The following is a 25,223-nucleotide window of genomic DNA, read 5'->3' on the forward strand; positions in this document are numbered from 1 at the left end:
GGCTTCAACAGCATGAATAGCTGCCTAACACAGGCAGGGCAGCATTTCAGTAGCATGTGCTCTGGATTTACTGTCTGCCTCTATTACAACCAGCCAAAGAGATCTCTCAGTGACTAGGTTGCCAATTAAGATGTTTTTGGTATTATAGTACTATGCAGAGCTTAAAGGGACAAATCAAAAATTCTGCCTAAAGTGAAGCATTTGGAAAATACTCACCAAATGGAAGAGCTCAACAAACAGAAAGGCTTAAGCAAACTAGACAGTCCATCTTCATCCTGTACACTCTATGAAACAGGTTTTGCAGGAAAAAAAGGTAAAATGCAAGTGAAAAGAATTTCATAATGCAAGCACAGAACAACAGAAAATTTTAGGTTGATAAACAAATGTACATTCTTTTCCTTTACAGCTTGTACATATAAAGCTGATGATGACTCTTGTGAAGTGCTTCTGAAGCATTCACCCTATGGCAGCAGCAGCAGCAACAGCAGCACCAGCATAATAATATTCATGTCCCTCCAAAATGGATCATGTAAGAATAAGGTTAGCTCAAGGAGCAGAAAATATATATATATATATGCATATAAAAAAATTCATGTATTAAGCAATTTGGCACTCATGTATTGTTTACATCTACTTGAATAGATTCCGTTTCTTCTAAGACTGGACTCCATTAGCACCTTGCATTGTTATACTAGCTACAATTATTTCAGGTACCAGTATCCAAGAGATAAAGACTCCAGCATTATAATGGTTTTGAATTTTAGGATGTCTAAGCCATCAAATGCTGCCACCCTTACAATATGTGTTGATGATGACTATGGAAACAAATGCTTTGTTTCTATTTTAATTTGTATTAGTAAGGTGAGTGATCAGTGGTGTACAGAGGTGGCACGCTGCTGAAACAATTGTGGCAGGAGTTAGTTCTCAATTGTCCTTCTTTTGGTCTTTTACTAGGTAAAAGAAACTGCATTGCTCTGTACACGGCTCAGTAGAACGCAATTTCTTTTGCAAACATCTTGTTCAGGAATATGATGAAATCATTGATACTGTGACAATTAACATTGCACAAATAAAGTGTCTTTGCCATTATTTTCATGCTATGTAAATGTTTTAGGAATACCCTATTAGTTATCATTTGCTCAAGGGGGGTGGGGGTGGGTTTTCTTTTTTTTCTTTGCTTTTGTCCTTCTGTGCATCAAAGTCCATAAGGGATCCTCTATTGGGCTTGCTGCTGACTTTGAACCACGCCTGTGCTTGAAGACTGGTGGGAAGCCACAGAATAACAGTCAATACTAAGGAGTTTTATTCTACATTTCCTGATATTACTCCTGCTAAAAATATCTTAGGCCTGAAAAAAATTCAGTAAACACAATTTTTATCATCATGGCTTTGATTGTCAAGCTCCAAAAATTCTGAAAATCAACTGGATCTACTTTATTCCAGATACAGGGACTAGAGCCGAGTAGGTCCCATCCTCATCATCTCATGCGACAAGAAAGCTGAATGCCATGGTGAATTAACCCCCCCACTTTCCTCTTCTGGCAGCTTAAAATGAGCTCATTTGGTGTACATTTAGCAAGGACACAGAACAAAACAAGCATGCAGCAAGGATTTCACTCTTCTTTGAGTGTTCATTGCACTGTGATGGCTGTTGTTTGCCAATCCGTAAGGAGGTAATTCCTTTCCAGGACAGTTCAATTCAACAGTATTTTTGCTATTAGCTTCAATGAGACTTGGGTTCCTCAGCTCCTCAAGATTTTTTCCTCTTTATATCCCTTGATTCCTCTTCTCCAGCCTGCCTTCCTGCTTTACAGCTTTTACAGAGACTGGATTTCAGTTTCACCAGCTCCTTTTCCTCTTTCTGCATAGGATGGGATTTTTTTTCCCATCCTCAAGATGGACATAAAATGTAAAGGGATCCTCATTTCCACGGTGTCATCTCAAATCTTTGACTGTTTCTGTGACCCACAATTTAGTGGATAAAAACAAAGAAATAGTTTAAGAAATAATGTACCTCAACTTCAAATGTTTCACTGTCATAGACAGCACAATACTGCACTTGCTTTTTTGTGAAGAATGTATTTATAGGCAACAGAAAAATCATCACAGACAATGAAAAAAAAGTAGAAAAAAACCAAGGCTGGGTAAACAGTTCACACTGAGATCCACAGTTGTCAATTTTAAAGAGTCACCTTGTAATTTAAATTCTAAATTTTTTCAGTTGGCTCAATACAAAATTAAGGTGTTGAAGGACACGGCCAGTAAGGATGATGTCCATGGAAACAATGGGAGTTCCACATGCACAGGCAAACCTCAAACATCCATAAACATGTTCGCTTTCCAGCTGTTTGGAACAGATTCTCAGTTCCAACCTTACTTTCAGCGAACACAAAACTGTATGCACATGTAAATCTGCATTTGCAGAGATCAGTATCTTCTCGTGTATGCACTAAACATATAATGCTTCTTTTATACATAAGCAGTATGACTTTAATTTGCAAATAATTTTCATCTGTAACATAAGCAAAAGGAATGTATAAAAACATTTTCTCCACTTGCAAGTAGATCCTTTAATTAATTTGAAAGCTTCACTTAAGAACTATAGTATTTCTAACTTTTAGTAGACGGTTCTGCTGCTGATAGTAAGAAAATCTTTTAGGAGCTGTGAATACAGAGGTTGGAGTTCAGCTTTTGAAAAAACATATTGCAGAATAGATGTTATGTTAGGCAGATCCTATATTTTTCCCATGGAAGTTCTTTCTTCCTTAAGTTTATTCAAATAATAACAGATTATGGAAAACTAAAGTAGAAAATGTTAAAAGCAACATATTGTGTAAAATTTAGCTGCTATCTAAAGCAATAAATTAACTAGGTTGGTACTTTTACAAATAGATGGTTCTGGAAGACAGGAAGTAAGGTGGTAGACAGTTCAAATATATTTCCAGGAGTTGAAGCAAATTACCTTGCTTAGATTTCATAATCAGTTACACCTAACCTACTCCTATACAATTTTTGCAAATACAGATCTAGGGTGTATTTGCATTAAAATAAAGCCACTTTGTTATTTATGCTTCATAATATGTACTCTTTGGAAAATAAAATTATATATAATACTAAAACATGTGCAAGGCATTTTCTAAAATTTTATAATTCTCATTTTTTTGGACATCTTTTATAGTAACCTAATAAATATTATTTTGAGTAAAATCAAATTTAACAGTTACTCATATGTTGTTTCACAGACTTCTATATCCATTTAATTCAGCACACAAATGCTATGGATTTGCTAAAGCAACACTTGTTTTCTTCAGGTATACAGTGTAATCAAAACCTCTGAACACTACTTTCTTCTGTTGTGTTAGCTTTCCAGCCACTGAATAATTCTTTAGGTAAAGTAGCAATGGATAAATGACCTAGTTTTACTGTACCTGAATGCCAAAGACCAAGTCAAGTGTGTATCAATACTGATTAACAGGACTTACAATTGTAAGACCAAGCTGTTGTGTATTTTATCTTCACTATGGTGTTTCCAGTATGACCACAATGCAATGAGGACCTTGTGTGGGTGCAAGAACTCAGTGACAACTCTGCAATGCACTGTCTCAAGATACTGCTAATCACAACTGAATGCAAACACAAAACAGTCCAAATAACTTCTTGGGGAACACCATCAACCATCAACCTAATTTATAATAACTCTTAATAAAAAAAAAACTTGTGGGCAAGATTTCCCACTTACCACTGTTTAAGGTCAGCTGGAGTTTGACTTCTAGTGAAGCTATGCAGATGGACATGGAGATGCGATGCGTGGTTTCCAGTATGTCACCACGCCAGTGAAAAATGAAGCGAGTACCTGTTATTTCAGGCATGCAGCACCAGAGTTTCCGGACAGATATACCTTACAGAGGTCTACACACTACAGCTGCAACTGGATCCCAGTTTTGTGATGCACCACTGCACCTTCGGCAGGAGCTCAAGGGTTTGTGCCAAGGGGCTGACATGCTCAGGGAGCCTGCCTTGAGTTCCACCTCCTTCCCCACACCCTGCTGTGGCGATGGTTAGATCACAAACCACGAGGACGCTCCTGCTGCCAGGAAAGACAATTGGCTGCTGAAGTGGTCTGTATCCATCAAATCAACCTCTCCTGCTTCCTCCAAAGGAAAAGTGCAGGCCAGATGGATGTCTCCTGTGGCACGGTCTCGTCTACGAGCTCCTGTCTGGATTATGTTGGTGGCTCCAACACAAGCCAGTCTGAACTCAGGCATGAGGACTAAAGACACCTAAAAAAAACCCCTAAACAACACAGAAAAGTAACATATTCATCTTATTCTACTATCTTAATATTTGCTTCAAAGCTAGAGTTATGAAAAAAATTATACTTGAGGCTTAGGCCTGATTAAGCTGTCAAGGGTCTAGCACTCTTCTGTGGCAAGACAGCTGGTGCTGTAGCACACAGTGGCACCTGAGGGGCTGGCTCCAAACTGCTTAAAGCTCTTGGGAAAGGAGAAGTATGGCAGTCTAACAGACAAGGAGCAAAAAGGTTCTGTTGAATAAAAGATATAGTGTTTTGTTTTTTTTTTAATGAAATGTGCTGACTATCTTTTTTCTCTTTTCTTCTTTTCTTAACGAGGATGATGGATGTAGAGTAAAGGAACGGCAAGGAGAGGTTTTCTTGCTTATTTTCGTAAGCATTGCTGAAGCTGAAAACTGGAAAAAGTTTCAGACAAACTTGCTCATCAGTAAGATCAGCAAGACTATAGGCTTACGAAAATGCAAGAGCGGAAAAGGGACTGCCGCCTCCTTGACTGTGATCCACAGCAGGACTCTGCCGACCACAGCATGGCTACAGTGCAGGAGAACAGCAGGCAGGTAAGAAAACTTGTATTTGTGCATGCCCCAACAAATGTATGACTCATAATATTAATTTCCTTCACCTATTTGGATGTTACTTCCTTTGTAGCAAATGCATCTCACGCCTGAGGTGAATGCTTTTGTTGGTACAGATTTTCTTCATCAGCTCTCTCTGGAAATTGGCAGGCTGAGAGACATTTTCGTTATCACAGCTCATGAAGCACCCAGAAATCAGATCTTTAAAGCAATCAATTGTAATTATGTAAAATCTTAGGCTGCATCCAGCTGTCCCACTTTGTTCATGCTACTGTGACGGCATGATTTCAGTGGAGCAGATTCCGACTCTTATCAACAGAAATAAAATCAGAATTGGCCCCAAAGCTACGTTTCAGGGAACACAAGAAACTACACAAGAAAGATAATGTATTTGAGAACATTTTTAATAAATAATGTGACAAAAATTACTTTTCTGATTATTGGATCCTCAGTATGCAAAATTATGGCTAAAATATGAGGTTTCTTACATGAACATAATGAAAACATTAATCACATGGATTGTTCCTTTAGTACTGCACACCCTTTCTATGGAACCTTTCTTTGAAAATTAGCTAAATGAAAAATTTCAGTCCTCAGTAAACACCAAAACACTTCTTTTTTTTTTTTTCTTCTTTTTTTTTTTTTTTTTTTTCATTGGGGCTAGTCCTGATAGCTGTCAATAAACAAACACACATTTTTCCATTAGCACCAATGACAAAGAAATTTTATAATTACAAAAAAGATCAGACAGAGGACATCATTTGGCAATTTAATGCAACTAATGCCTCTATTTCAGCTTTAATGATAATCCAATGTTGAGAGAGGCCACAGCAAAACTGGAAAATTTCTGTAAATCCAGGAAAAGTGAGTAGTATTTTGATTATGGCCCACATTTACATTTGTTACTTTACCATCTGTCATCATTCAAATAATCCAAATACAAACATAGAGCATTAACAAAAAGATGAAAAATATCCCAAACAAATGCTTAACATTTTCAATAAGACAAAAAAAAAAAGGTTAATAGTTACAATGGTTTACAAACAAAGTTTAGTGATTGTGCTTTTAAAACCAAAAAAAAAAAAAAAGATAAGCAGTGCATTACAAAAAAATTAATCGCCAAGATCAAACAAAACTTCTTTAAGTGGCACTTCTTCTTTAAGGTGAATTGATACAAGTAGAGGTCTGAGATTTGGGCCAGTAACAGCTAATGATATTACCCAATCGTTATTAAAAATGTCCATTGATTTTTTTGCTTATTTTCATAAGCATTGCTGACGCTGAAAATTAGAAAAAGTTTCAGACAAACTTGCTCATGCCATGATTAGGCAAATAGCAATCATATTGGCTTACCTCCTGCCTATCCCAAGGGACATTTTTAATAAGAATGTACTTAATGATGAAAATGGAAAGACAAATCAAAGTACCACAGGGGATTTAACATGAGTACATATTTACAATAAGAGCCACCTCATCCCAAATTAATTTTACTTGTATTTGTAAAACTGTATCTCATCTGCAAAAGGTTAGCAAGAGACTAGCAGAAAACAAGACACAGAGTCTCTGCTGAAATGGCAAGATACCATTTGCACAAACTGCAGACTACAGCGAAACCCCTAGAATAAAAGAATGTTCTGCATGATGTCTACTTTGGGGAACTTTTTAATCAATGCTGTATTACTTGCAATGTTATCGATTGGCTCACCGGTGTACCAGCAGTGTACTGAGCACTGCTTTGCAGGGGAGAAACCTCAGGATCACAGGCTCTGGAATCCCCTTCTGTTTAATCCTGAAGCAGCAGCTGGCCCAAGTACCATGAAGAGCAGCTTACCTGCCTTCTTGGGCAGCAAAGGTGATGCACTTAGCATTGTGGAATAGGCAAGGACCGTTCCTAATAAGGAGGGTTTACAAAGAAAGAGTAAAATAAAAACTAGTGTTCTGATGGCATAAAGAAAAATGAAAAGTTGTACACTCTGATTGCACTGAACATTATTTCTGGCGACAAACATCATCAGACTTGAGGCATCTTGAGTGATTTTTTTTTTTTCTGATTAGATATTAAAAGCCTGTTACAGTACATGTTGTTGTCTTCAGCTTTCTGTTTCCTGTATTAAGAAGAAACATAAATTACTACGTGTTACATTTTATTATTTAAAGTTTGTTTCACATACTTTGTAGAGATTTGTTATCTTTAAATAATAATTACTACTTTAATTATATGCAGCAACATGTCTGCCTGTTGGACACCCTTTCTACAACCACGATTTAAATTGAATTAATAATATTAGTCAGAAAAAAAAATAAGAAAAAAGTTCATGCCTTAGTATCTAAATAAAATCTAGATTTATAAACTTTCTAAAAATGTGAAAGGCAATGTGAAGGCATGCTTGGATGCTCTAACACTTTATTTTCACTTTTGAAAGAATCTGGTAATGTAAAGTCCAGACTTAAACAGTGTATTTATGTAAGTTCTGTTCCATAGGATTTGTGTGGTGACAGTTATACTATGCTACATATTACTTGTCTTTTATGTTTTTGACACATTCTTAAAGTTTCTTTTCTTGGATTGGGCATAACATTAATAGACAGATAAATGCACTATTTTTTCTGAAAATAAACATTTCTAGTTCAAAATTATTTTTCTTGGCATCTCTCTAAGCACAGAAAATAGCCTTATTTTAATCATCTTCAGTAGCACAACTACAGTTACCTCCATCTCTTCTTCTTCCTCTTCTCCTTGTTCATATGCTCCCAGTACTTGCATTTCTGCAACATTCCTTCGGGCTATATTTGCCTGATCTGCCCTCTGTCTACCTCCTGATCCTCTTGATGACATAGAGCTGGAGGAGCTGGGATCTCTAGGATTATTTGATGTTGGAAACGTTGGTCTAGAATATGGCAGGATGTCCTCTGTATAATTAAATATATACATCGTTATGTTTACAAGTCCAGAGATACTGAGATCCTAAATTTCTGCATGAGTTGATTTATTTTACTTTTTATGATCCTCAGTAGGTTTAAAGTGATGCCTGACAGGAATATGAAATACACTGTTTCCATAATAGCATTATAGAAGCTTTCTCAAGGAAATTTATACTATTCATGTCGTAACATCCATGACAGAAAAGCTAATTCATTATTATTGTCCACTTCATTCCAATTTATGATCACTGCTCTATGTTCTGCAGGAAAATGAAGAAAAAAAAATAACCCTTGTATATTTTTGACATGACTAAGCAGGAGGAAATGACAATACACGCATGATACTCGCAAGGAGTTCACTACATCTAAATACTACACCCTGTATTTCTCAAATTGAGTTTGAAAAAAAATTAGTAGGCATGTTTTAAAATTTCAGCACCATCCTCTTCAGGTAAACTTCTAGTAACTTCTCTCTACAGTAAACCACTGTAATCAGTACCATTCTCTTACTAATGTGCCCACTTAGCCAACTTACTGCCCAGTCACCCCTGATATTGACCCTGGATGCCCATAGGAAGAAAGGATTAGGCATTTGTATGAACCTGTGTTGAAAGCCTTAGTGAACACTTGGCAAATCCATTAATCATGTTCCATTAATTAGTGATCTTACCAACTTCCATATGCAAGGGATTACATTCATCAGGTCTGATTCCCATAATGCCATGTCAGTTGATATTTGTAACTAATGCATTCTACTATGGCTTTCTTATTTTATAAACAGGAACAGGTTTACAAATAGACAAAAACAGGCCAAGTGCCAATTCTTTGGTAGAAAAATTAGATCTATTATCTGACTTCACTCAATTTCCTTGTAAATTAGATTATAATTAGATAGATAAGACATAACTAGACTATAAATGTACAGTAGGGGCAAAGACACTAATCCTTACAGTTCTTGAGGAATGTTTCTGTTTGGGCTTCCTCAACCTTAGCTTTAATACATGATAGGTGTATAAGGAAAGCAAGACAGAAAAATCCATGTTTTTCATAAGTTTCTGTTTCTATTTTACCCTAATGAGAACCTGCAATGTGACCTCTATTAGCACCTATAATTACAATAAATGGTAACAATTCAGCAGACCTAACTTTACTCACACCAGCTGTATATGAGACCTGGAAAGAGTTGGTCTGTTCCCTGTGATCAACACCCAATACTTCATTAAGCCCAAAGCATGCAAAATAACCTTGAAGAAGATGAGTTTTTGCTGGTGTGCCTTCTCGTTTTGGTGCTTTATTTCCTCGTAGTTTCCCATCGTTTTGCTGTTCCTGTGATTCTCTTCGCTCTCCTGAATTTGTCCGCACGTCTGAATGCTGTCTCCCATCCACCCCGTCCCTCCCCTTGTAGCTCGCTCCTTTCCTTTCTGCAGATCTGTCTGTCCTTGCTTCTATAGAAGCAAGTTTTGGCAACATGACTGGCCGCACCTCTAGCTGTGATTTGGACTGGGCAGTTGGTGATTTTATAGCTGGAGGTGGCACAGGAGGGGGTGGCAAGTCTACAAAGTTGAAAAAGAATAATGATTAAAATGCCATCATACACTATTAAAATTAAGAAATAATATTTAACTTGAACTGAAGAAACAGATGCCCTGCTTGCTTTCAGACCTCCCCCTGCCCTTCTCTCTCCACCCCAAAAAGTATTATGTTACTGTTACAACCGCTGATGGGTATTTTTCCAAAGCTTGAGCTTCGAAAATGCAAAGACCTCTCACTGCCTTTTGAAATCACAATATTTTCTTAACAATAATTACAAAAAGCTGTAATAAACTTTACGCACTTAGATATTGACAGATCAGTTATGTATATCAACACAGAGTTAAATATATCAACATATTTTTGTTGATATTTATCATTTTTGCTGAGTCCATTCAACAACACAGGAGCTTGTGTTCTAGTTGTTCAAGGTCTTCAGTGTGCCAAGCATTAAAGCAAGTTGGCTGGCATGTTAGAATGTATATCAGATGCAGTGCTGATATATGTAAGCTTATACTGCTTTAATTATTGCACTCTTCCTTCAAAATGATAGCTTAATCTAACTTATGTGTCCCTGACATCTGTGGATATGATGTGAGATATAAAAAAACCCCACACTCAATCAACAAAGTAACGAGCTCTCAGGAAGAAGAAAAAAAGAAAAGACACAGAAGACCTTTGAATATTTCTCGTTAAATTAGCACAGCTTAAGGTGTTCTAAATTTCTGTATATTTTTAACTAGTATTTATAAAGCACACTTTTTTTTTACTTAGCTAATTTTTTCTATTCCTGCATTACGACTTAAAACTAGAATGGGTAAACTGTTCATCAGGATAGAATAGTGCCCTGTGGAATACAAAATGTGAAGGAAAAAAATGTAAAAGTCAAACAAGGAAGTGACAATACAAAAGTGGCTCATAACGAAGTTGTAGGGACAAATCACATGCGTAGAAGAGAACAGGCTAAAAAAAGTGAGAGGTGTGAAAGATGTTCCTGGGGTTAATATTCTCAAGTGAGACTGCTAAAAAAATAATTAACAGCACTACTAAAAAATGTAACTTCAGCATTTTGTAATAGTGTGCATTCATTCTTTCTGCTTCCATAAAAATCTTGAAGCAGCTGTGTTTTTCAAACACCATCGCTATATAGCTAATTCACAGTCTATTCAAGAGAACATTTCAACTGGAAATTAACTAAATTGGCCCAAGAATAAAGGTAGTACTTCTGCATAAGAAAAAACAGGAATCTAACATATATGTATAAATTTGGATATGGCAGATGCCAGACATTTTTGAGAGGTTTTCCAGTGACAGAAAGCACAAATTACTTGACCTTGCCATCTGGAAACGTGTAGCAATGCAGAATTCAGTGCTCAGTGCAAGCTTACTGGGCACTATCCTCCATGTTAAACTGGTGACACAATTTGGAATTGTCCTTGAACCTTTAAAAATAAGACTGTAAATTTTATCAGTTGTCTGGACTGAGATGATGAGGAAGAAAGATGTCATAAAGTTAATTTCCTAAGGCTGGACATACTTCAGGTAAATGAGATCTGTAACATCATTCTTGCTGCATTAACTCCACTGTCTTAGTAAAAAACAAAACAAAACAAACACCAAAACAAAAAAACCCAAAGGAAGAAAACCACAAAAAAACAACCAGGCAAACAAGCAAACTTATCCCTGTTCTAATTTATGGCTTGAATAAGGGACCAAATCCACTTAACAACAGAAACATTTTTCCTTCTTTTCCTCTTAGACAAGAACAAGTTCGACAACTGCACTTATATTCCTCAAAATCATGCAGGGTAGCTTGTTTTTCAACGTCTGGTAGTTTGGGGAACATCACTTAGAGAGTAGCTAAAGGTAAACAATTGAACACTGATGTTTTATTTTAAGTATCTACTTAACACTCACCATTTGTAAACATCTTTTAAGAAAAAGTACTGTCATCTCCGAAACTTGAGAAGGCATAATGTAAATTAGCTGGAAGCCTGGATATACTAAGTGACTGAATCAAATTAATTTTATTTCTGTACTGGGCATTATTAGACTACAAAGTAAGAACTAAGGCAGATCTGTGGGCAAGGGACTAGACTTGTTCAGCTGAGGGAACTCAAAGTGTAAAACAGAAGTCAACTTCTGATTCAATAAGACATGAAACACAAGAGATTTTGGTAAGACAGTACAGAATCAGTTACATTGCATTCCTTTGTTATCCATAATGCTTTAGACATGGTTTACAGAGGCAACCTCTGCCCAATACACAGTGTTAGCAATGACACTCCATAATTCCAGACATCAGAGTAGCACTCAGACTACCTCCTGTATGCATCCAAAAATGCCCTGTGAGATTAGCCAGCCAAGAGTGAACCAAAGCTCTTTCACTGTGCTGTCCAGCCCTGTAGATGCTTAAATCCAACATGTACCTGCAAATTTGGATATCTGGATCACAAGGCTCCATAGCCATGTGAGCTTAACTTGTCAATATCTGCTTCAAAAATGTTGGTCTGAAGAAGTATATAACCTCTAACAATTCAACAACTAAGTGAAAAATCATGTGAAGTCTGCCCAAGACTTCAGAATTGCATGTGATAGGTTCCATGAAAGGCCAAAGCTTATCAAGCACAGGAATTGTTCTTCAAAAGCAAGGCTGAAGATGGTGATGGTTCACACCTTTTGCTGAATACTTTTAGTGACTATAGTACTTGGTCAAGTTCTTAAAAATAACATAAACTCTGCACTAGCCTGTGGAGATTCAAACAATATTTTCCTTTCTGAGGAAAACATCCTTCTTACAACATGTCTTCTCTCAGAAAAGGACATACTGAAACAGAGGTGGATGAAGATACTCAAACTCAGAAGTGTAGGCTTCTGGAACCACAGTTCATGCAATATCTTGTGTATCATATTCCCCACTCATTGTCTCTATGAAGTTATTAGAGCACCGAATAGCCCTTCTGTTGAGCCTGCTGATGTAAAGGGAGTGTAGGTACTTAACATCAGTTTTTTCAGTCACCCTTGGAGCCAGTCTCCAACAGCTGTGGCATGTCAATTCACTGGCTGAATACCAAAGGCAAGGAACCAGCATCTTTCCTGTAGCCTATAAAATACAACTTGGAACAAACTACTTAATTCAAGAATCTTATCCAGCTACACAGGACAATGAAAAAAGTGGTGTTAAGTCTTGACTATGGCAAAGAAAGATGCACTGATACAGAAAGTTTAATAAAACGACAGTAGCTCTATTTAGTTATTGTAATAACTAAAGAAAAGTGATATTCTCTTTTGAGAACATTTTTGCAACCTGCAGGGAAACTATAAAAATCTTCATTATAACACAGTACTCCTCGCTGAGAAGAGTCTTTTACAGAGGAAAAAAAAAACAACTTTTCAGAGGCCAACACTATTACACCCCTGTGGTATTTATTTTAACAGCTCAGATCACAGAGAAAATCCAGATTCAGTCTGCCTCCTTGAGTACAAACTGGCACACTTTTTATTAAAAGGAAAATGGAAGCTTCCATTGTAAGGAATAAAAACTAAATCACAAAGCAACATCAAACCAATATAAAGAACTCAGAAGTATTTGTTAAAGGTCAGCTATGCTCGTGTTTCATTCATGTCTATATATTACTGTTGTACTGCTTTCCATGTAGCTAAAACAACTAATGGATGCCCTATCATAGCATGGTCTACAGGGGAAACCTCCCATATATGTCTTTTGAAAGGAGCAATGATAATTTTCTAAATGAGAGCATACAGAGGAATCATGAAATAAGCAAAACACCAGTGGGGAAAAATAATCTGCTAAATTAGTTTGGCACCGAAGTGGAAAAACCACAAATAAGCAGAAAAAGATTCCTTGTAAGTAGTGACAAATGAGGGAAGCAGGCCTTATTAGCCAACTCTCTCTTTCAAGCTCTATTGGGCTGTAGATTTCTACAGTCATACCCCGAAGAAAAAAACTGAGTTATAGAGTTGATGCAATATTGGAGAAGATACAGAGTGATTTTTTTTCTATTGCATATTTATGAAGGCATGCAAAACTCAATATTGTTCCTGACTTAGTAAAGCTTTAAGATAGTTTAAGATTCCTAGATACATAATAACCTCAGCTTCATGTACTGAAGTTATATTCATACTTTATCTTTCAAGAAATATGGCTCAAACTGTAGACAATAATTGGATGAATAATTAGATACAGCAAAATGCAATATGATGTATAAAAGCAGTGGGTTGTTGGGTTGTAGGTTTTTCTGCCTGTAGGTACATTTACATAATGCTTTTATCAAGACAATTTTCACTCCACAAAACCTCCCTCAGTAACAAAATCTACATTTACAAATTATCTCACAATGGAATCAGAAGTAAGGACTGCAAAGAGAGCAGGTATCTGAAAATTAACATTCAATAACACACTGGTTTTTAGCAGAGGTAAGACATGCATTCCCACTTATTTTTTACTGTGCTGAAATTTGTGCAGAGTAGATTTTTTTTTTTTTTTTTTGTACTGCACAGGAAGAGGGAGACAAAAGTACAAACGATGCCAGCACGCATAATGGCTTAACCCTTCAAAGTGAAAATCCAAGGAAATATTTGGCTGGTATTCAATTGTCTTTTCTGAGAAATTCAGCTGCCCTAATGTCATGTCATCGATAACACAGCTCAATAACTCATTTACAGTCTCAACCAGTTTGTTGTGTAAATGTTAGTATTTTTTTCTTTGTCTCTCAGAGGTTTAAAAAAGAAGCAAGATTTAAAATCTTGTGTGAACTGTCAATGGCGCAACTTCTATTGAAAGACCTACTGAATCGAAGCAAAGTACTTTTATCTTTTTATCTCAATGCTTACAACTCTGAGGGCTTGAAACTACCAATAGATCAATTCAAGACAGTTCAGAAGAGACTTCCATATAGACAATCTCAGAAAAGAAAAAAACCATTATTTTAAAATTTGCTTTCCTAAATTAAATATGTAAGTAGGTCAGGCAAGGTTGAGAGGGAGGATGCATCTGTTAGCTGGTTCTTGTAATGCACTTTTTTCTAGTAGTTAACTCTCTAAAAGGCTAGATGAAGAGCAATTAAAAATTCATACATTTTAATCCTTACCACCTACTGAGCAAAGATTTTTAGCAACAAATATGAAGAACATTTCACTGCCTGGATGACTGTCAAAGAACAAAATAACTGAGATGAAATCCCACTGCACCTACAGTAGAAACTGATTTGAACTAATACTATCAGAAAATACAAAATTGTTACTACTTATACAATGCAGAGTAGATCAGAGAACATTCTCCTTTATTTCAAAAAGGGTAGTAGTAGACCTTTTACTGCTACGTTAGTAAAAAGCACACTTTCAGAAATACCAATCTCTTTCCAAATCTTGCTGTATAAAGAAAAAAAACCTATAGAATTATTTTAAGACTTACATATATTGCTGCTGATAATTCTCTTGGCATTTTCAACCATTCATGAAAAGACTTAATTTATTTTTATATCCTTTCTGTCAACCAATCATGTAAATTCTTCATGACACTGGTATTTCATAAAACTGCTAGCAAATACTAATCCAAGTAATTTGGGAAGAGTAGAAAATTACTCATATGTGAAAGTAAATTCCATTTTAAAGGCTGAAAAAGTAATGAAGCAATGTATTTTTCTCTTTTTTAATATTTATTCAATACTTCTAGCCACCAATAAATGCTTAAATTCAGAATATCTGCTTTGCTCTACTACAAACATGTGTATGTTCACTCATGATGAGGAAAAAAAAAATCTTTGTATCAGGCATTATAAAATTATTTATAAAAAATATGAGTAACAGTGTGACATCAAGCCAACAGAAAAACCTAAGTATATCTGGGAACGGTCAGCTGTGCTTAAATGTTTCAGGAAAACAATTAGTATTTTATAGATAATTCTAAAGGGACAATGTACTAGATGTAGCTATTAAAACGAATGGTTAGAATCTTCAGTAAGGTTCCAAATTTGCTTATGCAAAGGGATTGAGGGGAAAAAAAAAATGAAAAAAAATCAAAACCAAAGAAGCCCTTCCACCTTTGAACTGGGTTTTATTAGCTCTGCAGAAATTAAAGCCATAATTTGCTGTTCCCTGAATGACCACACTGTATTGCACACTAAACGGGTTAGTGGAAATTCTTAGCTAATTAGAAAATATGCTGAAGTAAGCAGGTGCTATATAACACAACAAAAATATTGATCATGATTGTCAAATCTATTGCAGTGTCTAACCACAATGCTCTATGATTTAACTTTGTATAATTACTTTCACAAAAACCTGTCATGAAATACAGGCCCACCTCTTATTTATTTCTGTGTTAGAAGAAAATGGCCACATAAAACTCCTGTTCAGATTTTATTTCTGATGTCCTAGCTGTTATGTTTGTATTGAGGTTTGGTGCTCAGCCAATTATTCAGTTAAAAGCATTCTCTTCAAGAGAACAAAAGCTGATAAAACATCCACAAAATCCTGCAAAATGCCATTACAAGGGTCTCATAAATGTAACATTTCTGGTTCAGTTTTAGGATTTACACCTTGTGTTGTCCTTTCACAGAAGCAAACATGCACAAAACCACTGTAATAACCTCTTGAAATCAGATAATATTCCAACAGCTCAGTTTCACTGACAGAAGGGACCTGGGCATAAGCCAAGAGGCCCAGGTGCACTGTGTCATGCCAGTATTTAATGCAGCCTAATATCAGATAGATGCTAGTGAGAGAAAATACTCAGAATAAAGTACAGATAATAGCACGGACAACCACTCATTGCTAAATTACTTCTGCTCATCGTGCTGTGAGCTTTGTATTAAATTTTTTCGTCAAGTGGCAGGAATCATAGGGAGAAGTGGCTCAAAACTCCCTTCATGTAACCCTGGATAAGGATCTATAATATTAGGCTTTCATATGATAATGGCAAATGATGCCCCTCTTTGAAAAATTTCAGACTGGTAATGAAAGTCCTAATCAGATTGTTGTTGTGGAGAACCAGGAGGTGGGGAAAGATTCCTTTTCTTCTCCTCCCCCCATTAGCAAATTTAACAAACTTGACAACATGGGTTAAGTCTTGGAGAATTTATCTTACATGAATTTCCAACAAAGCCTGTGGGCTGTTTTATAAAACTGGAAGGTAGTGCTTTAATAAAAGCTGCACCACCTGAGGCATTTTCATTAAAGGCTCTCTCTAGACAACATCACAATGTTTGCATTATCTTGCTACACTCCCAAGAGAATACAAGCACTACTGTTTCAGCAAGAGTTGCTATTGTGTGTGAAGGCATGAGAAAAGATGATTAGGTTTTGCTTTTACTCCAAGAAGTAACCACTTGCAACAATGCTGTGGCCAGGATTAAAATTCATTGATTTCTGTTGCCCACCATTTGAATGGTAAATTGTTTTTTTCAGGAAAAGATACATTCTGAAGGTTTTAATAATCAGTCATGTGGTTTTAATCCTAACCACACATTATTCTCAATGACTGTACTATTTATGCTATCTGGGCTCTTAAATAATGACAGTAATTAGCCGATTAGGACACTACAGAAAACAGGTGCAAGGCTCTGAAGTGGAAGCTTCAATGTACAGTATTAAGGAACTCTGGCATTTAAAATGATTCATCTGTTCAATGTGTTCAGCAACAGGAAACACAAATCACTGTATTCTGAAACACAATGTTATCTCTGTGGAAAAATTTCACACACATTCACTGAATGCATATTTAGAAAGGTTCACTGACGTTTTCACCCGTTTCAGTGGACTCACCATCTGTGTAGACTTCTCTGCGCAGATGTCCTGGCTGGTGTTTTTGCTTTTTGGCAGGTCGGACCTTCTGTATTACAACAGCACTCATGTTGCTGTCGGTAGACACAGGGCTGGTGGGTCTAGGACAGTGTGATGCATGAAAATGTCTTCGGCCTGGAAATTGTTACAGAACAATACCTATGATTTTTATCATCTAAAGTAAGATGCTTCGTACTTTCTCTTTTTTCACATCAGAATGACCTAGATATACAAAACCTGAAAATGCACCGTTGAAACAATAATAAAAGTCTCATCCTTCCTGTAATGAGTTTTAGGGTGAGTTGTAACTGAATCGAAGCATTTTCTATCCGATCACTAGGCAGGTTGGCCTAGTTTCACAGAAATTACCCAACTGGTTGATAGCTGGTAGCTCTAGGAAGCTGGACACCGTCAGCAGTCAAGCACAGGCAGGCTTCTCGCCTTCCAGAAACAACAAAACATTTCACTTTTAAAAGGGGTTTCACCTCCCCTAGCTCAGGCAGCACGAGGTCACCCATGCCGTAAGCACAGCAAGTCACTAGGTCACTAGCAGGTCTCAGGTACAGATACCGCCTCCACCACTTTGAGTGAATTACCAGGAATGCATCGGGAATGTATGACTGGCATTTCAGCACAGATTATTTGCAGATAAGAAGTGTCACATTTTTAGGACGTGCAGTGAGGTACCGGTAATATAAATACATACAAATCACTAAATAACATGAACTTGACTATTGTAAATTCATTTACCTGTAATAGTAATGGGATGTAAAAAGACCTTTTCTAAATACATAAATTCACCCACAAAGAGACACACATATTTATATGAACATATATACTTGTAAAATGGATAAAATCCTGGCCCTTTGGGTATGAATGGGAGCTCTGCCACCTCCTTCAATTGGCCAGGATTTCATCCAGAATTACTAAATTATCTCCTCTCTCACTCTTCATGATGAATAGCTGTATTGAAATGAAACAAAGGATTGTTAACAGGGAGAGGATATAGAAATGGAAGGAAGATTGAAAATCTGCAGAGTCAGGGTGGACACAGTTGTGACAGAGTTCCTCTTCTCCAGGTTTGGTAGTTTAATAGGATCAATTGGTGTAACAATCATGGATCTGCTTGAAACCTGCATCCCACCCTTCGGTATTTTTGGTTCTTAGCTGAACTATAACAATATCCACTGGGCCTGGTCAGGTTACTGATCACCCATGTATACTCAATGTTACTAGTAACCAGTATGTTGTAAAACACTATTTCAAATATCATATTTAATATGTCCCATGGTTATTCAGGAGAGAAAAACCAAGTAAGACACATATGCATATAGCCTTGCTGCATATTCATAATCTATGATCTAAACTGCAACTAATAATACTTGTCAAATTATGAAACCAACACAATTCCAGTTCATCTCAATAACGCAGCAGTAAAAGCTTGAACAGTATTCTCCAAAAGATAACAACAAAATTGAAAAGGAAAACAAATATATTACAATTTTTTTCAAATCCAGGGCAAATATGACTCTAAAGGTTTACTATTTGTTTGGACATTTCAATACAGAAGGATTAAATCTCTCATGAAGAGTGACTGAAAACACTGTGAGTCATACTAGGAAAAAGACACAATTCTGTAATAATTTTTTTTTTTCTCATTCAGTTTTGGGTGGAAATCCACCAATAGGGTTGAGGTTTGGGAATAATGAGACCAAAAACTGAGGAACATCTTATGAAAAACAATGTAAAGCAGAAATTTATTTGAACTATTTCACCAAAACTCCTTTTCTGACTCTTCCACTACTGTAAATTGACTCCCCCTCCTGAATTCCTAAATGTTGTAAGAACAACAGGAATCCGGGAAGTGGTTGTGCATAAATACATTTCATAATGGCCATTTTTTTTCTTCTCTCATCAAACAGAGGACAAACTCACCTCCTGCTGCATCCTGCATTTGACGTCTGGCTACTTTCAGGCCAGCGTATTCCGCAGCTGCTGCAACAGCCTGTGCAAAATCTGCATCAGTGAAAAATGATCCATCTGAAGAGCTAACGCTAGACCGCCCACTTGAGATGTTATCTTCTTCAGAGGCTGAACCCCAGCCGTTGATCATGGACCCTGTTACAGAGCTCTCCAAATCCCCAATGCTGGAGGCAGGTGTCTGCTCAAGGCCACGCAAAAGGAGCCTTCTGTTCTGCATCTTGGCAACCTCTATATCTGCCTCATCCTCTTCCTCTTCTGGTGCGTCAGTATCCATATCAGAGACCAAGGGCCCTGAGATATATCCATAGGTGTGTGGAGGGGAGATAGGCCTTGGAGGGGGTGGAGGACTCACAGGTTGACGTCTGCATAAAAATACAAGGGTAAGAAGAACTGAAGGCATATAACATAGTCAGAGGAAACAGCAGATTGATGAAAATGTTTATTCCCCAAGAAGCTTGACTTGCCTTTTTAAATCAATGGAATTTATATCTGAAAGGTTCAGGGTTGGTAGTCTTTTTTTAGTTTTTATGCTTGCTGTAAATCAGAACTGACTGACAGCAATGTAGTTTGAAATTTACCACAAAGAGTTCTGATTTTTTAATACGGTTCCTTTATCACTGATTTTAATTAAAACTGGCTTATTTTGCATAAAGCTGTTCCTTTTTCCTAAAGTAGCACATGTACAGCTAGGTGAAGTGTTGGTTACAGTTCATGGGACTATTTAAAAAAATTGCTTGTTCACACTTGAGAGTATGAGCAAAACGAGTGTCTGCATATTGCTCTCGAAGCCTGAAACTATCAGTGTCAACAGATGCCTCTCTCCAAACAGAGAGCTCCATAAACATAGTCCCTCCACCAACCCCAGTGATTCAGAAAGGTATGAAAAGAGGTACTGTTATTTCATTATTTTTTGAATTGGTCTAGGTGACAAAGAAAGAATTCTTTACTGTAACATTTGTTCTAGGTCTTAAGGATAACAAAATGCATATAGATCTATGGGTTAACTTATTTTGAGCTTAAACCAACAGTAATGGTGTCTCCAGCTTAAAGAAGCAAAGTTGGATATCATTACATCAACGTTCAGTTTAGTTAACACTTCACTCAGAAGTCCCAGGTAGTAACATTGTGAACAGTTTTTGTCCACAAGGCTACAGGCAAGCTCTTTAATTGCCATTTGTCTGATAGGAGGAAATACTTTCTGCAGCAATGGCTGTACCATTGGCTTTGCTTACTGGGAATTTCTACTGCAGCCTGCTTTGCAAAAATTTCCAAAGCAATTTTCCTTTGTCAATTTTTCTTTATTTTTTTCTTATTATCTCATTGACAAATGGTGACTTTCACAAACTAAATCTTTTTGGTGGGGGTGAATGCGACTTTTTAATTTTAATAAATGGGAATATTTGCTAACTTTGAAAGGAAAATTTAGCAAGAAAAAACTAATACTTTGTGGCAAGAGCAAACTGGAACCTCCCTGGACTGCATCATCTAGCCACTGTTTTCCACTTGCTCTGTTAGGTACTGAATGTAATGAAGAAAAGGTCAGTTAGGGATATATACCCAGTAATAATTTAATAACCCCCCTGCCCCTCAAATCCCTGAAGCCACTGCTGCATGGGAATCTCTACCTGCCTTTGACTAGAGACCTTGCCCAATAAAGTTTTATGGCCTTAATTTAAAGCTCTTGTGACAAGTGTCCTTGTAACATATTTGCCAGTCTTCATAGTCTCTAAGTTCTCTAAGGTATCAGCAGACAGGCAACTGGTTACAAAATACACTAGGGTTCTTGAAAATACAGCTGTCCTGCCAACCTTTAAGAATAAGCTAATTGAGAGCAGCTGGTTCATGGGTATACAGAATCAACAATACTTCATTCACTTTATCTGATGTAGTGGTTCTTGCTTTAGCAGTAACAATATCTCCTATCTTAGCTCTCATTTGAACATTCACACCATCTGCTATCTCACTAAATCTTTATTTTTTTCTCTGCTTGTCCACTCTTCCAGATTTCTATTTCAGTTTGCTATAGTTCTAGATAGAAATACTACAGTACACCATCACCACAAAAATAATATTCTAGATGCCTGATTCTGATCAGAAATTGAGATAATATTCAGCAGAACGACAAGTAAAGCTAATAAAAAGTATGAAAACCAGTACTTTAGACATTATTTTCACTTTAAACCCACCATTTACAAAACCCTCAAAAACAATACAGAGAGGCACCACTCAGAATTGCGTTCTTAATTGGAAAGTACTGTCACACCATATTCAAAATAGAAACCTCCCTTCCAGAATAGGCTACAGCTGTTGAGCACAGTACCGCCAACTCCTAAGCAGCAATGCCATGAGTCATGTCAACGCTGTTAGACAGAAAAGCGAGTCAGCCAAGCCGTACAAATCAAGCAGATAGATAGAATTATGAGACTCTTTTTTAAGTGATGAGCAAAAAGAAAAGAAACAATGTTTGAAAAAGTAAAGACAAAAAAGACAAATTTAGTCACTAACAATTCTACGACTTCCAGCAAAGCTAGACTTAACCATTGTAGGAAGAACAAAATAAATATGCATTTTATTTTTACAGTCCAATCAATCAGTAAGCTGTATGCCCTACGAGATTAAATTGGAACATCCTTTCAGGTACTTCTGCCACTACTTTTGATCACATTTATGGTGACTAGCCATGAGTCTTGAGCAAACATTCTCCTTTCCAGGCCTTTGCTGGTCGGTAATGCATGTTTCGATATATTTGCTCCAATGCCTACTCCATTCTGCATGTCAGTACACATCTCCCACTCTCCAGAACACGGCAGCTGAGGTTCTGGAAAATCACTCACAACATATCACTCACTTAGCATTTCCCTTTTCCATTAGTGTCCAGCTAGTTTAACCTCTGAATAACCCAGAAAACTTAAGTGATTAAAATGAACACTTCTGTGCCCTGACATATCAGGGCCAATGGAAATGACAGGAAAATATTATTAGCCACCCACTAATTAAAAGAATGACTGTAAAGACTCAGGAAGATATAAAAAGAGGAAAAGATACACAGTACAAGAAGTGTTACCATAAAGAATAAAGAAAACAAAACAAAGTAGACCAAATAGCAAAGGAGAGCAAAAGCAAAAGCAGATACAGGCCTTAAAAAAAAAATATAATAACTATTGCTTACTTTAAAAAGGGAAGCATAAAATGAACTTTTCAGAAAACATTACTGAAAATACATCCACAAATGTCCAGCGAGCTACATTAATAAAATCAAACTACTACAGTCTACTCAGCAAGATCAAATTCATTTCATCATAACAGGCCTGCATTTCACTAAAAAATAAAAAGTATGACTAGAATATTGCAGGTAAGTTTGTATATTTGTGGTAATAAACAATATGTGCAAACCACTGGAGGAATAAAAAACACTAGAAGAAAAATAATTTGGGATGGAAAAGCTGTGCCTTTTTTATAAAAAGCAAGATAAGAAAGCATCATACGTAAAAAGCCTCACTCAGAATTCACTGTTTTATGGAAGAGAAGCTGTGGGAGAGTACATGCAGAACAATTTGTACTAAAAGCAACTCAGAGAAGCAACAAAATTTCCCTGTAACAAATATTTATCTTTATTAATGTTGGTCATTCCTTTAAATAGGGTAGGTGGAAATGTTAAGAAAATTTTGCAAGCAATAATTTCCTGCAGTAGGATTTATGAGAGGAAGAAAATCTATAGGTTATATAAATTATATATTTTTATATATTCATACATATTGGTGACAAGTTAATTGCACAGTTACTGTGAAATAATGCATGCTATTTTATGGTAATAATGCAGTAAATCTATTGGAAACAATGGAACTGTAATTATATGGTAAGCTGTGTTAACGATACCACTTTAATATCCCGATGACTGTGAATTTAACTTGTGTCAGCATCATATGTACCTAAGTGATATACTGCATTTCTTTCCACGGTGTAATAATAAAGCAATGCAATTACATATTTCTTAGGTTACAAATAGTTCTAGCATCCTGGATTAGAAGTTAAATATTAACAAAATAAATATAATGGGGAAAATCTTGGCCTCACTGAATTCAACAGGAATTTTCAGTGGGGGCAGCATAACTTTTGTCACAGCTCTTTCGCTATATTTGCATTTACACACCTCCGTTCAGATTGGTGTTGTATATGTCCCAGATCCTCCTGACAGTCCTGTAACATGGGCTGGAGCTCTTCCTGGGGAGAGGGGGTGAGAGTGGCAGTTGACTGATGGCTATAGGAGACAGCAGCTGGAGAGGAAGCTGCTCCTCGGACAGGTGGAGTAGGACCTCGCTCATCTTCTTCCTCTTCCTCTAGCTCATCCTGCTGCAGATACATCCTTGCAGGTGGGACAGGACACGGAATTTCTTGGTCATAGCTAAAATTAATTTTTTTAAAAAATAAGGACTTAAAATTTACTCTGTAATTAGCGTATCTGATACACATATAAATAGCCCAGAAAAACCCATTATATGTGCTCTTGAAAACTGCTTAGCAAGGATGTACTGAGTGGATGTACAACACTGTCAGTAAGCGATCTCTCTAAATAGCCATACTACAGCTAGTTGAGGAGCAACAGAACAGTACTGAAGGAAAGTCTCACTGCCAGCTTGTAGGGCAAATTACAATTCAATTAACTAGTGATTAAAGTGAGAAATGGATGATGTATTCATTTTTCTTACCTTTCATCCACTGAAAGACTGTAATCTTCACTATTGCTATGGGGAGGTGGATGTGCTGGAGGCGGTGGAAGAAGATCTGCCCAGTTCATGCCAGCTTGCTTGGGAGCCTTTGGGGTCCGAGCACCTTTCTTGTGCCCTTGACTCCCTATGAATAAAAAATAGTACATATTTGTAATGCTTTTAAGTATCTCCTCACCAGTACACTTTGAAAAACACAATAACTGCAGTCCCTCCCAGATCCTCTTGATTCTTCTTCTCTAGGAATTTACTGTTCTGCTGGGTTGGAATAAACTGGCATTCCTTTTTTACACCAATTTGTAATTGTAGTTTCTTTGTAGTATTACTCTACATCTTTTAAGCACTTGAATTTAAGCAGAAACTTTACATAGCATGGAAAAAGCACACAGGATACAAATCTTGAATTGTTAATACATAGCCTAAATGCGATAAAACCATAAATGAATTTTACAAGCAATGCCACTGAGCTTCCTACTTCTATTAATTATATTACAGATTATCATCTAAAACAAATGAGCTGTAGACATATTTTCTAAAGTGCCTTTATACTATTTAATTACTGGAACTTAAAATACAATATGATACAGATATGATCTATTAAAGTTCCACTGTTGCATTAAGTCACTGAATATATGTAATTTGTACTTGTCCACTGAAACGTTTTAGGCACAATGAAATTACTAGTTTTAGTCTAAATGGCAGGTACAGTTGAAAATAATCGCTGGAAGAACTAAAATAACAGAAAAAAGAAGAAAGAAGATTGATGAAGTATGGCGCAAATGTTTTCAACTACTATTACTGGAAAATTATAGCTCATAATAGAACAATGGAGCTTTAACAGTTCCAATAACTTTGAATAAGACTACTTAGTCAGGTGGTCTTGAATTTTGACTTTGGACACAGCTATGATCTGAACTGACTCTACCACTGTTCCTTGATATACATTTTTATCCTTCTTTCTTACTGTTACTTCTTTAATTGTAGACAAAGTCACTGTATTTTTGAGTATGTTTTAGAACCCTTTGTATTTCTCTCTTCAACTGAGGCATGGTTTTTCACTACCTCAGTTATGTCTTATACACACGATTAAATATGTTGCAGTGAGATTTAGGAAGCTTGTTTTTCTCAGTTCTCCTGTCTCAAGATTTTCCATTCTTATGGATAGTAGGTCTGCTTATTATTGTTCAACATTAGCTGCCAGATACAAATATGTTTTAGCTATGTACAATTATTTTTCTGGAATCTCAGTATGTCAAGCAAGACTCTAACTATCCCAAGGTGACCATGATCTTCATTCTCTCCCCTAAGGACCATGATATATACTTGGTTCAATGCAATTAATTTATTACTCTGGTCACCTTGCTTCATTCCTGC

The 25,223-nt window shown here is 36.6% G+C and overlaps 1 protein-coding gene across 1 annotated transcript in view; it reads right to left on the reverse strand.

Annotated features, from left to right (window-relative positions):
* Window positions 1–5,538: 5,538 nt before the first annotated feature.
* Window positions 5,539–25,223, reverse strand: part of ROBO1 (roundabout, axon guidance receptor, homolog 1 (Drosophila)) — a gene marked incomplete at its 5' end in the record, with an annotated part of 88,088 nt that continues 68,403 nt past the window's right edge. The window contains 8 exons of the mRNA XM_010079699.1: window positions 5,539–5,560; window positions 6,966–6,992; window positions 7,598–7,797; window positions 9,054–9,362; window positions 17,125–17,277; window positions 19,078–19,487; window positions 23,276–23,527; window positions 23,832–23,976. Of these exons, the coding sequence (XP_010078001.1) occupies window positions 6,978–6,992; window positions 7,598–7,797; window positions 9,054–9,362; window positions 17,125–17,277; window positions 19,078–19,487; window positions 23,276–23,527; window positions 23,832–23,976 (1,484 nt within the window). The remainder of the gene's footprint in view (window positions 5,561–6,965; window positions 6,993–7,597; window positions 7,798–9,053; window positions 9,363–17,124; window positions 17,278–19,077; window positions 19,488–23,275; window positions 23,528–23,831; window positions 23,977–25,223) is intronic.

This window comes from Pterocles gutturalis, unplaced genomic scaffold (assembly GCF_000699245.1).
Source record: "Pterocles gutturalis isolate BGI_N339 unplaced genomic scaffold, ASM69924v1 scaffold17764, whole genome shotgun sequence".
In the NCBI taxonomy this organism is placed as follows: domain Eukaryota; kingdom Metazoa; phylum Chordata; class Aves; order Pterocliformes; family Pteroclidae; genus Pterocles; species Pterocles gutturalis.